Source organism: Polypterus senegalus, chromosome 9 (genome assembly GCF_016835505.1).
Source record: "Polypterus senegalus isolate Bchr_013 chromosome 9, ASM1683550v1, whole genome shotgun sequence".
NCBI classification, from domain to species: domain Eukaryota; kingdom Metazoa; phylum Chordata; class Cladistia; order Polypteriformes; family Polypteridae; genus Polypterus; species Polypterus senegalus.
This window is the reverse complement of record NC_053162.1, coordinates 13,772,832-13,791,569: the sequence shown is the minus strand read 5'-3', so window position 1 is coordinate 13,791,569 and position 18,738 is coordinate 13,772,832. Positions and strand designations below refer to the sequence as shown.

General features: G+C 44.2%; 1 protein-coding gene across 3 annotated transcripts in view; it reads left to right on the top strand.

Moving 5' to 3' along the window:
* Positions 1–18,738, top strand: part of LOC120535116 (protein crumbs homolog 1-like) — a 311,568-nt gene that overhangs the window by 232,981 nt on the left and 59,849 nt on the right. For all 3 annotated transcript variants that reach the window (XM_039762712.1, XM_039762713.1, XM_039762714.1), the window contains 2 exons: positions 1,953–2,135; positions 4,599–4,712. In XM_039762712.1, coding sequence (XP_039618646.1) covers positions 1,953–2,135; positions 4,599–4,712 — 297 coding nt within the window. The remainder of the gene's footprint in view (positions 1–1,952; positions 2,136–4,598; positions 4,713–18,738) is intronic.

Genomic DNA, 18,738 nt, shown 5'->3' with positions numbered 1-18,738 from the left:
CTTTGAAGCTCTACCCTGTAGGGGCCTGTGGTCACCGCCAGGGGGCGCCCCCATGTCTTTGGAGCCCTGGACCTCCGCACTTCTGCCACACCAGGAAGTGCTGGGGGGAAGAGGAGCAGGGACACCCGGAGTGTTTCTGGGGATACAGCCGGCACTTCCGCCACACTGGGGCGCATCGGCGGGATATTGCCGGGAAGCACCTGGAGCACATCTGGGTGTGGATAAAAGGGGCCGCCTCCCTGCATTCGGGGCGAGAGTCGGGAGTGGAGTGGACTGAGCTTGCTGGAGGAGGCAAGAAGGCGGCCTGAAGAGGAAGAAAGGCATTGTGTGGCCAGGACTTTGGGGGTTTGTGTGGCACTTATGAACTTTGTAAATAATAGTGTAAATAAACGTGTGTTGGGTGAAATGAACATGTCTGCCTGTCTGTGTCCAGGGCAACCTCCACAAGGCACATCTGCAAGTTGTTGAAGTCTACCGACTACCCATTATGGACAATAAGGGATGATGTCCACCAACCCCACCTAGGTCTCCAAGTGGGCTTCGACAAACACTGCTGACGTCACTGTACAAGATGGCTGATGTTGACCCACAGGAAGCAGCCTCCAAAAATAAATTTAGGATTGTGTAGTGCTAAAGCATCCTCACCATATAGGCAGTGAGCAGGGGCAATTAAAAACTCAAAAATGTTTGAATGTAAATTAGTCAACGTTATGCTCAGACTGCATAATGCACTAGTGAAGCTGCATCTGGTGCCCTCTGAGCATTTCTGGTCACCACACCACAAAAATGACAAAGCAGCACTTGCACGTTTCAGGCAGAAGAGAGTGACCATGTGGACCTCAGCACCAAAGGGACTGGCCTGGTGTGACAATCTAGAGGAATTAAAACTCTTTAGTCAATCCATTTGAGAGCCATATCCAGGGCTTCACAATTTTCAAAAAAATCGTAACAACTGACGGAGCAGAATTCTTCTAGTTAAAATGTGTTTCACATACCAGGGGACACCTAGCGGAAATTAAGAGGAAGGACATTCAAACTGAAGCCAGGAGGCATTACTTCACGCAAAAGGTTGTGGCAATCTGGATTAAGATGAAGATATCTTGACAGCTTGTAAGGTTTAACGTACATCTAGCAATGCACTAGGACACATTGTCACTGATGTTACTTGGAGTCGTCTCTTTCAATACCAGACACTCTCACCCTGGTGACCTAGCTGGGTTCGATCAGGTCTCAATTTATGTCCCAGAATTGTTAGTCCTGGGATCATTCCTCCTCATCCAGAGTCATCTGGGGGCTTTCTCTGTGATTGCTCCGGTGGCTCTGCTCCTGTGATACCAAGCAGAGTGAGCACCCAACATACCCTCCGCACCTGACTTTACTGACTGTATTGCTTCACATCGTGCTCTCCATCCTTTCCTGCATTATCCTTACACCCACTTGCTCATTTTCCTGTAACTGGCTTCCTCAATCCTGTCTTCATAAGGTCCTGTTAGCTCCATCATAACAACCTGGTATGAAGCCTGTGATAGTAGGACCATGTCTAGCCTCAGCATTGATGATCTGCATGAGATATGGGACATCTTAAATATTAACTAACCACGGGTCACGAGTTGCTTCCTTTTGGGTGGCACAGGGTTGTGATTCACCGTTGTGCTCATTGTAGAAGGGTCCCATGTGGTTTGCAAAATGACTCGTGATGGGTCGCCGTCAGCAGTCTAAGCAGTCCACATTGCTCTGCTACAGCAGATGCTAACTGTGGCTGATGAGTGGCAATTCTCCAATCTAATGGTCATCATGGAATGGGTCTTGAAGACACTAAAAAGGGCAAGATTGGGTTTAAAGAAAAAAAAAATAAGAAACACTGACCTTACCAAACATACATAATGGCCTGAATGGTCTCCTCTTGTTTGACACACAAATTACATTTTTGTGTTCTCCTCTTTCTACTCCAGGCTATGAAGGCCATCATTGTGAAGAAGACATTGATGATTGTGCAGAAGAGCCATGTGCCAATGGGGGACACTGTTATGAACGCTCCAACCAGACCTACTATGGCAAGATAGAAGAGTTGAATGAAAGCTTCAGCTATCACACAGCTGCTGGCTATGTGTGCCACTGCCAGCCGGGGTTCGCAGGTGAGTCCATGTGCACGGATAAGCAAAGCCGTAGGTTGTTATTATTAATGAAGTTGTCCATCCAGTTGCTTTCTTAATTACAGTTCAATCTTCAGGCCTCATTGGACATAACTTATCTCACCACCCTCAGCCCTTTCCCCTTCTCCATCCTCCTCCTCCGTCAACATTGCTGTTAAAATATCACCTTGTGTCACTTCGCAAATCCCAAACACCTATCTAATGTGGCTGCCGTTGGAACACCATCATGATATTGACACCTGCATGAACGTAGTCTTTGGACATTCAGATTATCGTTTCTCTGTTATACAGTTAAGGTGGTGTGTCTTTATTCTTAAATAAAATGAAGGTGTGCATTTTGTTACATTCTTGTTTATCGCGGCAACTGTAGGTCGGGCTTCCAATAAGAATTTTATGGCGCTCCATACTTGTGGACACACCATCCCTAAGATGGCATACCCCCCAAATCTCAAAGTCCATGTAATTCAGAGTGACGTCCTTCTGATGTGTGTGCAGATCACACCACTCTCACAAACAGGGAGTTTAAATGGAGGTTATTTACACATTTTGGTTTTTATTCAATATATCTTTTTTTTGATTGATGGTTTAATTATTTATGTAGTCTTTGTGTCCTGGAGTTAATTTTTTTACTTTCATTTTGCTAATACTTTGTGTATAGTCATCACTTCAGTCATGTCTCCTAATAATCATTATTTTGCTTAAACTGAAAAAGGCTCGGCTTTTTTAAGCTCTTTAGTGTTGCATTATATTCCAAAAAATATGAAAAGCATTTTTTTTACATGAAAAATTATGTTTTTATTAAATCTCAAAAGTATAATAATGATGATACAAATAATAATCCATCCATTATCCAACCCGCTATATCCTAACTACAGGGTCACAGGGGTCTGCTGGAGCCAATCCCAGCCAACAGAGGGTGCAAGGCAGGAAATAAACCCCAGGCAGGGCACCAGCCCACCACAGGGCACACACACACACACACCAAGCACACACTAGGGACAATTTAGGATCGCCAATGCACCTAACCTGCATGTCTTTGGACTGTGGGAGGAAACCCACGCAGACACGGGGAGAACATGCAAACTCCACGCAGGGAGGACCCGGGAAGCAAACCCAGGTCTCCTAACTGCGAGGCAGCAGCGCTACCCACTGCGCCACTGTGCCGCCCATGAACAAAAATAATACTATGAAATGAACAATAATAATAATAACAGTAATAATAATACTACTAATGATGCCAGAACAGTATATAATCTCAAAATGAGTCCTTTGTGCAGTAAATCTTAAAGTACGGTGAAAGACACAATCCAGCGTCAGAGTCGGCACAATAATCGCGTGTTTCTTTTCGGATTTTCTTTCCAGATTTTTTGTACTCCACACATCAAGGCGCTATATAACCTGACATTCTGTTAGCCTTCTTAATGGCTTCTGAACACTCTCAGTTGATCGTGTCGAGTCCACTACGACTCCTAAATCCTTCTCATAAGGTGGACTTTCCATTTTCAGACCTCCCATTGTGCATTCAAACCTAACAGTTTTACTTCCTACACGTAAAACTTTACATTTACTGGCATTAAATGTCATCCTCCATAATTATGTTAAATAATTAACCAGTGTGTCCCCTTAGCCGCTCTGAACTCATTTCACAGCTCCTTCCCATCCAGCAGCATAACATCAAGGAGGCAGAGAAGAACATTTTGAATCTTTGACAGGAAACTAAAATATTCTCTGGTAGGAATGTGTGCAATGTCTGAGGGAGGGTGGAAGCAAGCGATCGGATTCATTGGCACATTCCAAGAATTGGCTTCTGTAAGAGAATCAGAGAGCAGCAATAGGTGGTAGGGTACCAGCCTGGTCACCTCATATAACCTGGTTTGGAAGAAATAAAAAATTAAATAAAGAGAATACACGCAGTAATTGCAAAGACATCTGTGTAGACACAAATTCACAAAAGAACTGCCAAAGATGGAGGATCTTCCAGGTTTGCGTCCTTCCAGCAGGAAGAGGTGGGTCCAGGTGGACAGACACAGGAAGTGACATCAGAGGTGTTATAGCCGCCAGTCACCCTGTCTGCAAAGGGAGGACGAGGAAAAGGCATTAGGATACAGCGCCAACCCCTGGAGCGGCAGTGCAATTACAGTCACTAGAGCCCTTCAGCTGTCCCCTATGTGCACATGCGTGACACTTCCCATAAAGGCATTGACAGGAATGCAAACATCAAGAGGGATCAGCATCAGTGAGATTAAGAGAACCTCATTAGAAGAATAAACATTTCAGCTTGGGGCATCTGGGGCACTTCCTCAGACCATCAGAATATTCAATAATTGACTGATTGTTTAACAGTATGCTTACAAATTGTGTATTATTTAACTCAAGATATAAGTCAAAGGGTGGTGAAGGTGTCTGATTTTATGGACTCTTCTCTTTCTGTAACCTCCACTGCAGGTGAGAACTGCTCCATCAACATTGACGAGTGCGCTTCCATGCCTTGCCAGAATGGTGGCAGCTGTAAGGATGGAATCAGAGAATATGCCTGCCTGTGCCCACCTGGATTTGCAGGTACTGTCTTGTCTGTACTATGAGGATGCTTTCAAAACTGTGAAAAGCCTCATTGTGACGGCTCAAAGCCTGCTCTCTAAAGCTGCTTTATCTGAATAGAGTGACGGTGTGGTGATGACCAGCAGAGGGCACTGCTCTTTATTGATTCTTATTTTATTTTTTGGTTTGCAAAAGTGCCTTTCATATCATCTATCTATCTAGAATACATATACACATTATATATACATACAGTATATTATATGGTGCCTGTCTATCTATCTATCTATCTATCTATCTATCTACTATATAGTGCCTTTCATATCTATCTATCTATCTATCTATCTTTAATACATATACACATTATATATACATACAGTATATTATATAGTGCCTATCTATCTATCTATCTATCTATCTATCTATCTATCTATCTATCTATCTATCTATCTAATGTGCACATAACGTATTTCACCCCGTTGGATGTTTTCTCGTGTTATTCTTGTCCAAGATTTAAATCCCAGTAGGATTCTGTCACGGATCAGCAGATAGTCTTTAATGTCCAGGTGAAAACAGATCTCTTCAAAGCGGTCTAAGTGATTTACAAACATGTACAGTTGACGGCACAACTGGATGAGTAGACATGAATTTTGTGACACGGTTAACGTGAGATTTTTTTTCGTGGACGGTTTGCTGTTGTTCAGTGTTGGTCACCATGGACTTTTCTTCTCTCATAACTTTGCTGTCTCCTTTCTGCATGACCATGTGAGACTAAACATTTTCCTCAGCCATCACTACAAATTAAATGGGGTAATGAACAAACTCTCAATATCCTGTTTGAGGGGAGTTTCCCTTTAGGTGGTCCAGTCAAGTGGACCTTAATGCCTTCCAGACCCATTTGTGAGTCAGGTTGCGCCACTATGGAGGACTCATGCTGACAGGAGGATACGGCACATCGGGGTTAATCTCTTCTTTATGAGACGCTAATCCCAAATTAGCTGCAGTACGTAATCCTATTATCTTGGCGTGAGGAAGTGGCTTTGCTGACATGTTGTATGTTTCATACTGCGCCTCTCATCTCCTGGATGTTGCACCTTCTGTTCATTGTGTTTATGACCGACCAAGTTTACATCCACTGTCAGATAACGAGTGTCAAGCAATGCCTGACTGATATTCTGCCAACCTGGCACTGCTTGTGCAACCCCTGAGTTGAGTTGGTGCACCGATTTTCATTACTTTAAGCCATTAATCCCATGCTGGGTGGATCAAGACTGGTGTGGGGGGCTACCAGGACATCAGATCTGTTTCCCTAACCGTGTACTGATCTGATCCTCCAGTTGCCAAGATGTACTGTAAGCACGTAATGGCTGAGTCTGCAGAAAAGGGCAAGGAGAGGAATGCAGATAAGTAAGGTGTTGGGTGTCAGCGGCAGTGCCCTCCGCACGCTCTGGTTTGGCTTGTTTTTAGTCCTCATGCTCATTGTAGCTGCACTTGTGATGAAAATGAGATTTTTAACTCAGAGGGACAGAAGCTTCCAGAAAGCAGCGATTCATTCCTGATAGTCGAAGGTCAGGTTAGAGGGATTTCACTCTTGTTTCCAAAAGAATGCACATCTCTCTTCTTAGTATTTACCTGGTGACGTATTCATCATTTTGTTTCATAGCAGAGTCCTTTACGTACTATGAGCCACAGCAGGCACTTGTGAGATGGCCCAAAAAAATACGCAAAGCAAAAAGGTCAAGTCCACAACCCCAGAGATTTACTGAGGACGGCCAGGAGTTGAGCTGGTGCACCACGAGGGGAGCAGAATGAAGGAGCGCATGCTGAACAACAGCAGACCTCTCCTTTCTTGTCTCGCCTTGACCACACACTCTGCTCCTTTACTGTCCCACCTCACTTGTCCTGAGCCTCCTTCTGCTCTACTTCAGGAGAGCTTTGGCTTCATCACAACTCCAACCTCCAAGCTTACCTCTCTCCAGGTTGGAGGTCCTTTTCAAAGGGCAGCCCCGGACCACTTCCAAGGGTGATACCAAACTGACTGATTGAGCAGTTCTGGGTCCTCTCTAAGCCCCATACTTCTGACTGGAGCACAACTGCAGGCTCATGCTGCTCCTGAGTGGCCTGGAGGACTAATGGCTGGCTTCTTGAACCTTTTCCAGCCAACTTTAATACACCATCCAGGAAGGGGACCTCCTCCCAGCTCTCAGGGGGCTCACTGGTCTCCCGTCCAGGCAATGGTTCAATCCAGCTCCCACACAGTACAGTGCTTCTAATCACTTTGCTGTCCTTGACAATACACCTTGATTAAAGGATAAGTGTCTGTCTGTCCATCCAGTTGTTATGGCATATGACAAACATTTGTAGTAATAAAATGCTTAGCATTTTTCATTCCAACAGATGGCGCATCACAAACATTTGTAGTATTAAAATGTACTGCATTTGTCATTCCAACAGATGGTGCATCACAAATGTTTGCAGTGATTACATGCATTGCAATAGTAATTCTAACAGATGGCACATCACAAACATTTGCAGAATAAAATGTATTACATTTGTCATTCCAACAGATGGCGCATAACAAGTATTTGTAGTAATGAAATGAATTACACTGGTCATTGCAACAGATGGTTCATCAGAAGCATTTATAGAAATAAAATACATCACATTTGTCATTCCAACAGAAGGCGCAAACCCTGCTGGACAGCACTCTTAACCTCACCCAGTTCCGATGAGGTTGCTCATAGCATCACCCTTCTTCTTCCTGTGTCTGATCCAATTCTGCACTCATCCACTCACAACACCCTGAACTTCCACCTCTTCTAGTTTGACTCCCAGCCTCTCATCTAGGGCCTTATCAAATGTTTTCTGAAGGTCAAGATACTGTAGATATCATTATTAAGTAGGGATAGAAGTGGTTGTATTCCAATTATATTATTAGCAATGATGATCATGTGTAGGAGTCATAGTCAATACTGTTATTAGGCAGTTGAAAATGGACATCTACTTATGGGCTCCTCTGACTTTTCCCTGACTACTCCTAGTCCTTGATTGTCCAAGCATATCACAACATGGTGGTTCAGCACAGAGTGTTGTCACCTCCCATCCCTTGGACTTCATGTCCTACTCTGGGTTATGTCCTGCGTCTCCGTTTTTTTGGAGTTTGTAGAATTCCATTCCAGGTTTATCCTTTCAGGTCTCACATTCACTTTCTTAACATGGGTTGGGAGTAATGAGATGTCTACAGTTGGCACAAAACTGGTGAAATAAAGGAAAAAAAGGAAAGAGTGAGCATCTTCAGAAATGTATTTGCCAAGTCAGTGCAGCAGTTGGTGTAACCACAAGGGGCGCCACTGAGCCTCAAACCACAGACACAATAATCCCAAAACACAAATTCCAATTCAGATAAAATGTTTTTTATTTCCCTCCAATGCCTTCTTTAGAAGAATACCAGTTAAACAAATCAGTTCCCCTCCAACAGTGTCATTCACTGCCTTTCTGTCACGTAATTTTTGTAAGTCAACTCAGGAACTGCTTCCAGTTTCCTGTCCAAGTCCTCTGAAGCACTTCCTGGTCATGTGGAAACCAGGCCGGTCCTCCCCCGGTAGCGCCCTCTGGTGGTCCCTAAAAGACCCCGACAGGACTGCATCACCGGACTCCACTTTGTGGGTGTCCTGATCGGGTTCAGCTAGGAGAACACTGCCACCAGCTGTATGGGGGAATGAACTGCTCCCGGTGAGCCTTTTTGCCCAGATCGCTCCATTATGGTCTCCAGGCCGAGTATGAACCCTTCCTTTATCCCAACCAGGATGCCTGTTCTTCCTTCTGGGCATCTGCAGTGGGTTTATGGTTCAGCAGAGGTCTCTGAAAAGGATTATTAACCCTCTAAGAATTGATGTGAGGCCACCCATGATCTCCATTTCATGAGTGACCCTTAGGCCTCACGCTGGCAGGTCCTGTCAGTGTTTACGTTGCTTTGCAGATATCAGCTGAACCTCTGCTTCTTTTCATAAGACACGTCTCCCCATCTCTACCCGGTCACTTCGACTGCTTCAGGATGTTGGGGCTGATTGATTGTGTAAACAGAGATTATCATGCCTTCAAACGGCGGGCTTACCATCACACATCACAAGAAAATTGATGGGGCCAAACAACCCCCCCCAACCTCCCCAATCAAATTATCACAGCATTTCAATGGACACCTCACTGGTGGTCAGCACAAGTGACAGAGGGACTGAGTGTGGATTTTAACCAGACTCCTCACCAGGACCTCATGGCCCTCTCAATAGGAATTAATGAAGATGACTGAGATAAGATCCTCACCTGCCCGTCTCCAGGCCTCCAGCTGACGTCAGCACAGCCTCAGGTTCAGAGCACTCAGCCCAAGTGCCACACACCGGTGGTCAAACGGACCAGGACATCATTGGTCTTGCTGTCCTGCTGGAAGTGGACTGCCCCAACTTCAGCACTCAAGTTCAAGTGAATGACTTCCAACTCCTGGGATACACTCGCCCCCTGCTGCACGGTGGACCTTAGCCTTGAAGAACACGATGTTCATCCTGGCGCCGGTTAATCCTCTTGGACGGGTGTTATCAGCGCTGCTTTAGGACGGGTCCTAAATCATCCACCCAAGCCTAGTACTTTGAACACATACTTGAAATATTAGCCGTTGCATTCCACATTATGGTTTACAAAAAAATCAAGAATGACACGTAACAAAAAAAAAAAAGTAAATCTGTGTGTGTGAGATTGAGGTGATGAGCACTGCGGGGTGCTGAGGAGTGCCCAGTAAGCGACTAGCTTATTACTACAAATGTTTGTATGCGCCATCTGTTGGAATTAGAAACCCTGATGTTATCTGACAGCTGATGCTTTTACAAAATGGCATTTTCTTTCTAGAGAGTAGAGGATAGAAGGATTTGATTACAAATGTTAGACTGGCAATGCCAGGTGCAGTACAAACACACCCATTTTCTTTATACTTATCTATAGATTGTGACCTGTAGGGGGAGCACCTGAACCCCAAACACCCGGGTACAACCAAACCACAGTGTTGTGGGTCCAAGGAAAGACGTTTGTTTTCTTTAAATAAAATACCTTCTATAGGTGCTTATCACCTGATAAAGAAGCCACAGTTTCATTTCTTTCCTTTCTTTTCCTTTTCAACCTCCACTCTCCCTCCGAGCAAACCACTTAGACTGCTGGATGAGGCAGACTGGCTGTTTTTTAATACAAACCGTGGAGGACTTCAAAGCTGTGCTACAGGACTGCCACCTGGAAGCACTTCTGGGTCCACTGGAACCTCTCCGTAACAAGGGAGCCTGCTCCGACCAGCTCCCCCTAGTGGCACTCGAGGACCCCAGCAAGACTATAGCTCCCATTACTGCCCTGCGGGTGTCCAAATGAGAGTCATACCAGAGAGACACTGCCACCTGGTGTACTGGTGGAACACAAAGCCTGGAGAGGCTGCCAGCCTCTGGTCTTCCCTCATAATGGCCTCCTGACTGGTAAAGGTACCACTAAACAACCTGCTCAGGATACCCGTCCGTCCATTCATCCATTCATGTCCTTTCTTTATCATGGCTTCCTGGCCAGGTAAGGAACCATCCACTGTGGCTTGGGTGGCAGTCAACCGTGTCTTCTATGACAATATACTATATATATATATATATATACTGCCTGCTTGGAGCCTCCTGTGTGGGTAAGGAGCTATCCCTTCTTCTGATCAGGATGCTTGTCCAACCCATGCAGCATTTACTATATATATATATTATGGACCTCTAGGGCGCGTACAGCCGCCCTAACCTGACACAGACAGGCAGACACGACTTTGCCACACGACAAATCTTTTATTTTCATTTCGGGAGCGTTTCACCCTGCTCCCCACAGCACAGTACATAAGCACCAGCACACAATACTCATGCCCTTCTTCCTCGTTCTTCTTTCTTTATTTCTTAGCCGCCTCCACTCCCCTCCCAGCAAGCTCAGTCTTCCTTCCTCCAGACTCTGGTTCCCACAGATCCCAACAGGGCTGCACCAAACTCCAGCTCCGTGGTGCATTACCTTAAAGCTGCACTCTCCCCCAGTTTTTCCATCCAGGTGGCGTCCTAGCTGGATAATGGTAGAGGTCGCGAGTCACTATATATACTGCTCAAAAGAATTAAAGGAACACTTTTTAATCAGAGTATAGCATAAAGTCAATGAAACTTCTGGGATATTAATCTGGTCAGTTAAGTAGCAGAGCGGGTTGTTAATCAGTTTCAGCTGCTGTGGTGTTAATGAAATTAACAACAGATGCACTAGAGGGGCAACAATGAGATGACCCCCAAAACAGGAATGGTTTAACAGGTGGAGGCCACTGACATTTTTCCCTCCTCATTTTTCTGACTGTTTCTTCACTAGTTTTGCATTTGGCTACAGTCAGTGTCACTACTGGTACCATGAGGTGATACCTGGACCCTACAGAGGTTGCACAGGTAGTCCAACTTCTCCAGGATGGCACATCAATACGTGTCATTGCCAGAAGGTTTGCTGTGTCTCCCTGCACAGTCTCAAGGGCATGGAGGAGATTCTAGGAGACAAGCAGTTACTCTAGGAGAGCTGGAGAGGGCCATAGAAGGTCCATAACCCATCAGCAGGACCAGTATCTGCTCCTTTGGGCAAGGAGGAACAGGATGAGCACTGCCAGAGCCCTACAAAATGACCTCCAGCAGGCCACTGGTGTGAATGTCTCTGACCAAACAACCAGAAAGACTTCATGAGGGTGAGCCAAGGGCCCCATGTCCTCTAATGGGCCCTGAGCTCACTGCCCTGCAGCATGCAGCTCGATTGGCATTCGCCATAGAATACCAGAATTGGCAGATGCACCACTGGTGCCCTGTGCTTTTTACAGATGAGAGCAGGTTCACCCTGAGCACGTGACAGAAGTGAAAGGGTCTGGAGAAGCCATGGAGAACATTATGCTGCCTGTAACATCATTCAGCATGAGCAGTTTGGTGGAGGGTTAATGATTGTCTGGGGAGGCATATCCATGGAGGGTCACACAGACCGCTACAGGCTTGACAAAGGCACCTTGGCTGCCATTAGGTATCAGGATGAAATCCTTGGACCCATTGTCAGACCCTATGCTGGTACAGTGGCTCCTGGTGCACGACAATCCCTGGCCTCATGTGGTGAGAGTATGCAGGCAGTTCCTGGAGGATGAAGGAATTGATACCATTGACTGGCCACCACACTTTCCTGACCTAAATCCAATAGAACACCTCTGGGACATTATGTTTTGGTCCATCCAATGCCACCAGGTTGCACCTCAGACTGTCCAGGAGCTCAGTGATGCCCTGGTCCAGATCTGGGAGGAGATCCCCACAACACCATCTGTCATCTCATTAGAAGCATGCACCGATGTTGTCAGGCATGTATACAAGAACACAGGGGCCATACAAAGTGCTGCGTACAATTTGGAGTTGCTGCAATTAAATTTTGGCAAAATGGACTAGCCTGCCACACAATTTATTCACTCTGATTTTTGGGGCGTCTTTGAATTCAGGGCTCTGTAGGTTGATCATTTTCATTTCCATCAAACGATGTGGCATCCTTTCGTTCCAAACACATTACCCAGTCTATATCAGTATAGATATCCAGGAGGATTTCTTTTTCCCATTGAGATCTGATGTGTTTTCAAAGTGTTCCTTTAATTTTTTTGAGCAGTTTATATATATATATATAATATATATCATGGACCCGGCCCGGACACAGACAGGCGGACATGTTGTTAATCACCACCACATGTTTATTATATACAATATTTACAATACTCAAGTGCCACACAAACCCCAACACACAATGCCTTCTCTTCGGGCCGCCTCCACACTCTCTTCTGCCTCGTCGACTCCAGCCTCGAATGAAGGGAGACGGCCCCTTTTATATAATCCTGGATGAGCTCCAGGTGTTTCCTGGCATTCCCCCCTGGACACGCCCCAGTGTGGCGGAAATGCCGGCTGTTCTCCCGGAAGCTCTCCGGGTGTCCCTCTTCTTCTTCCCCAGCACTTCCTGGTGTGGCGGAAGTGCTGCGGTCCAGGGTCCCCAAGGCATTGGGGCGCCCCCTGGCGGTGACCACAGGTCGCTGAGCAACCAGGATGGCGGCCCCCATGTGATCCCAGATGGCATCCTTGACTATATATATATATATATACACACACACCTACCAGGTAATGCTTGTAATTGGTTGGCAAGTTGGAAAACATCTGCCACGTCCTCTCAGTTGCAGAAGCAGATATATATATCATACATACCGTATATATCAGTGAGGGACACAAGCTGACACCAAACAGCAGAGTGACGACTTTTCTCCATTTAAATCGGCTGAATGACTGATTGCCGGATTGGAGATGTGTGTGTGATGCTAATTCAAAAACGGCTCATCTGAAGAATCACCTAAATCCAATTATTTGGGATCTTTTCTATGGGTTCCAATAAATGGGTGCAGGCCATTGTAGGAGGTCTTAGGCAACACCTGATCTCTCGTCACACTTGCTTTGTTTTACTCGATGACATATCAGAGGTGTGCAGGTACACAGGGAACAATTGCTTCTCATGTCATCACTTCTCAGGAGGCATGCAGCACTTTTTTAATCAGCTGTAAGGGGACTAACACATTTGTCCCCATGTAGACAAATATACATCTTATATATCTAAATGTCCACGTGTGGAAGTGTGTGTGTCTTGTCTGTCCAGCCCGGAAGTGAGAGGTGGAGTCAGGGTAAAGGCTCCGCCTCCGAAGAAACAGAAAACTCTCTTAGCCGCTAATAACACCGGCGAGGCGAGCACGTCAGCAAAACGAAACCTCCAAAGAAGCACAACATTGCTTAGCCACTAATATACAAGCGAGGCGAGCACATCGGCAAAGCGAAACCTCTTAGGAGAGCGATACCCAGAGTGGTTCCTTTCAATTACCTGACATCTCTACATTTCAGTTTTTTTTTTTCAGATGATTTCAAAAGTTTCTAGGACCCTGGGCTTTTTACAGCATGGGCTTACACAGCTAGTTTTATATATTGCATACTAGGGGGCTTTGCCCCTTGCTTGCTTCACACGCCAACCCATCGACCTGTGCTATGCACCAGCAACTTCACGTCTCTGCCTCCTGCGTATGTGGATTTCACTTTCACCAAACAACAAAACTTTTTAATTGCCGCGGAAAGGCCTCTTTATTGGGGAGAAACTCTACTTTTCCCTGATGGCAACATGAATTAGATGATCTACAAGTCTCCGACTTAAAGTTTAAAGCCAAACAATATCTAACATACTTCTATCATATCACCTATGTCCATATATTCGATCTCTTTTCACTTTTACCTTTTCGTCAATATCGCACTGAATATTGATTCCGTGTTTGGAATTACACCGTGAGTGAATATCGTTTCTTTTTCTCTACAAGAAATGCATCTGACACTAGCATTCACACAAATGAGAACTGATTGAACCGTGTGTGGTTATGTGGGCAGGACTTTTTCAAATCTCTTTGCATAAGCTCTTGTCTCGCGGGGCTTGAAATTTTCCCTCGCTGGATTTCACTTACCACCAAACAACCAATCTTTTAATTCTCGCGGATACGCCTCTTCATTGGGACGAAACACTACTTCTCCCTGATGGCAACACAAATTAAATGATCTACAAGTCATCCGAATTAAAGTTTAAATCTGAATGATATATTCGATCTCTTTTCACCGTTCTGTTATTTCACCGAGTAATCATTTCTGTTTGCTTGCACTAATGCGATCTTTACTATCCTTTTTTGAGACTTTCAAATTTTTGTACCTCCATTATCTCTAACCTGCTCTGCATGTGTATCACGCCAGCGTTTTTCAGTTCTTTACGACGTTCTACTTTGTCATCTACTCTTTGTCTTTTATTTCCGGCCCCGAGCGTGGTTAAAACTCTTGGTGCAAAGACTCGTCTCGTGGGACGTGAAAGTGTCTCTCTGAGAAGGTCATGTCTCGTCTCTCTTCCTAAGATTTTTTTTATTATAATAGAGAGACATTAGGGTTGTCAAAGTTGAAGCATTAATGCCTGTGGTTACCTTTAAAGGTTGTGGAACTCCAGCCCTGGACACAGACAGGCAAACACCAATGGTTCCTAAATACATTATGTTCAGTCCACAAAACGGTCCCGCACAGCACACATCACCTGCACCAATCACCCTTAAGTCCTGGCCTTCCAATGCGCCACTCCTCTCCTCTGAGCGTCATCCTCTTCCTCCCGACTCCAGCTAATGACTGGAGGGAGGCGGCCTCTTTCATAATCACCTGTTCTCCAGGTGCCCTTTGATGCACTTCCTGCAGCACTTCCTGGTGTGGCGGTAGTGCTGACGTCCAGGGCTCCACAATCGTCCGGGCGCCCCCTGGCGGTAGCCATGGGCCCCTACAGGGTCGAGCTTCCATGCTCAGTTCCCGTGGCCCCCATACAAACCAGGGCGGCTGCCTTGTTGTGGTCCGAGGGAGGCATAGTCCCTCTCCCTGGCCTTCTGGGCGTTCTAACGTTTAACGTATAGTAACGTATAACGTTATTATAACGGTACTCTTTGCCAGTAGTTTTCAAACTGGCAGCCACAGCAGCCTTGAATTATAAAATCCATTCCAATGTTAACGTTTCAATGAATGGTGGGGACTGAATCGACAACTCTGTGATTTCATGCAATGTCTGTCTCCTGTTTAGTAAACACCAACGCTCAGCACTTCCACAAATGGAGCACCGGTGGTAAAGTGACACACCAGGAGCCTAACAGTGACATCAGGGTGACTTCATGTCTGGTGTGGCCCAGTCTCACTCTCAGTGTGACAGAAAGTGGCATCCCGTCATTCGCCATTCGCACTGTCCAGATGTGCACAGAGACTATGGACAATCCCACAAAAGACTCACTGCTGGAATTTCCACAGAAGGTGTCTTTACCAAATATTGACTGAAGTTTGGGTTGGGGGGTTGGAGGAGTCGAAGCACACGAGACCCCACCATCAGCTCTCAAGTTCTTTATAGGGTCTCACAGTGGGTCCCTGAGCTGAGGGTTCAAATCCTGTTCCTCTCCTATCCTGAAGGCATCCATGTTAGGTTAAGAAAAATCTCTAAAGTATCACTAGCTGTTTGCATTAGTACCCTGTGATAAACTGGCAACCTATCCAGGTTAGGATCCCACCGTGTGCCCAGTATGGTAACAAAAGGGACAGATAATGCAGAATTTTAAGATTAGCATTTTTTGTGTGGCTTTTTTATTTTTCAATCACATCCATCTTCTATCTTTGACAACAATTTCATACAATGCAGGGTCCCAGGAGCAAAGCAGAGCACCCGGGCAAAGCGTGGAATACGTTCAACTGCACAGGGCATCCAGCATGCCAGGACTTAAAATGGACATTGCTGTCTATTCAGATAATTGTCTTTAATTGTCGAGGGGCTTTACACTTTAATTTTTCTAGGGATTTATTGAACCTCCGTGCTGCCCACTACTTTTAGCTGAAAAATTTTAAAGGAGCACCAAAAAACAGAACAGCGTGTCTGTTGCCGTGGCACTCGGTGACTTTGTGGCCTCTGAAATGATTAATAAAGTCCCGGGAGCTCGTCACGCTGAGCCACAACATGTCGATGGACTCGGCCGTAAATGATCAGAAGCCCACTGTGAAGCACACACGGACAGAACAGAAAGCAGAGAGGAGTCCCAGTGGGTAACAAATCGTTCTGGGAAGAGAATGTTTGAATCAGTAAATGAAATAAACTTTGGATGAAAGTGTCCATTACATTAGGAAAGCTAAAGTGAATATGGGCTATAAAAAAAAAGAATAACATTCATACAGAAAAGAAAACGCAGACCATCTTAGCATCTGAAATGAAAAGGGGCACGTTAAAAAAAAAAAAAAAGTTCCATTTTGAAGGCTCTCACTCCCGTCAGGACGTCTTCTCAAATGCAAACTAATTGCACTGGCGACAGCACCAGCAGGCATAACTGCCAGTGCCGGGGTGCGTGGGATACGCTGGTCAGCAAACATTCTTGATGTCAGGCTTGACAGAAGCCAGCTGGGAGCGAGAAACAGGCAGATGCAGATTAGGGCTCAGCCCAACTTGTGTTGGAGAGGGTCTTCAATCATATTGGCCGGTTTCATCTCTAATCACTTGTGCCTGAGCGGCACGGGAAGAAAAAGCGGCCGTTGAGCTTCGAGTTGGAGGGCATATCTGGTCTCTTCTGCGCCAATGACACCGACATCCACAGGGCAGCGGCAATGAGAGCGGCATTCATTCAAGGGATCTGCTGTGCTGTGTGTCTGATAACAGGTGACTGACGTGTGGGCTTCATTCCTGGCAGGTTTTTGCGGGGAGTGGGGGAAGTGGGGCACAGCGCGCTACAGCGACATGAAGGCGTCGGCACGTAACACTGCCTGGTGCTGATACTGGCAATTTCAGCTGACTTTGTGGATATTGCATTAGAAGCCACTGGCCTCTGTTCTGGGCTTTTCTCCCCAAAATCTGCTCTCAGTGTTTGGTTCTGTTTGTTAATTATTGATAAAAGGGACAGCAAATCAAATCTGTCTGGGGTTTGTTTTTTAGAAATATGTGGATTAAATGTAAGAAGCAACTTTAGTAACAGACGTAACAGTAAAGAATTCAGATAAGCATAGTTAGGCTATTGTATGGTGAGTGTGTGTTACTGTACCTGTATGTGTGTCAATGTAAAGTGTGTTTATATATATATATATATAAAATAATATAAATATATATATATATATAATAAGAGAGAGACATGTAGGTTATATGTAGGCTGTATAGTATGAGTGCTTATGTTACACGTTTATGAATTTTCTTTTCTTTCTTTTTAGTCATTCTGGTGTGTGTTCAATTCATAGTGTGTGTGTGTGTGTGTGTGTGTGTGTACATCTATGGATCTATTTATGCATTTATTTATGTAAAAAACTTCTGTAAAAAGGCAAATAAAATGAATAAAAATGAAGCCAAATAAAGTTCTATCTATCTATTATATAGTGCCTATCATATCTGTCTATCATATAGTGCCTTTCACATCTATCTATTATATAGTGCCTTTCATATCTATCTATCTATTATATAGTGCCTTTCATATCTATCTATTATATAGTGCCTTTCATATCTATCTATCTATCTATCTATTATATAGTGCCTTTCATATCTATCTATCTATCTATCTATCTATCTATCTATCTATCTATCTATCTATCTATTATATAGTGCCTTTCATATCTATCTATCTATCTATCTATCTATCTATCTATCTATCTATCTATTATATAGTGCCTTTCATATCTATTTATCTATCTATCTATCTATCTATCTATCTATCTATCATATAGTGCCTTTCATATCTATCTATGTATTATATAGTGCCTTTCATATCTATCTATCTATCTATTATATAGTGCCTTTCATATCTATCTATCTATCTATCTTATCTATCTATATATCATATAGTCTTTCATATCTATCTATCTATCTATCTATCATATAGTGCCTTTCATATCTATCTATCTATCTATTATATAGTGCCTTTCATATCTATCTATCTATCTATCTATCTATCTATCTATCTTATAGTGCCTTTCATATCTACTATCTATCTATTATATAGTGCCTTTCATATCTATCTATTATATAGTGCCTTTCATATCTATCTATCTATCTATCTATCTATCTATCTATCTATCTATCTATCTATTATATAGTGCCTTTCATATATATCTATCTATCTATCTATCTATCTATCTATCTATCTATCTATTATATAGTGCCTTTCATATCTATCTATCTATCTATCTATCTATCTATCTATCTATCTATCTATCTATCTATCTATCTATTATATAGTGCCTTTTATATCTATCTATCTATCTATCTATCTATCTATCTATCTATCTATCTATTATATAGTGCCTTTTATATCTATCTATCTATCTATCTCTATCTATCTATCTATTATATAGTGCCTTTCATATCTATCTATTATATAGTGCCTTTCATATCTATCTATTATATAGTGCCT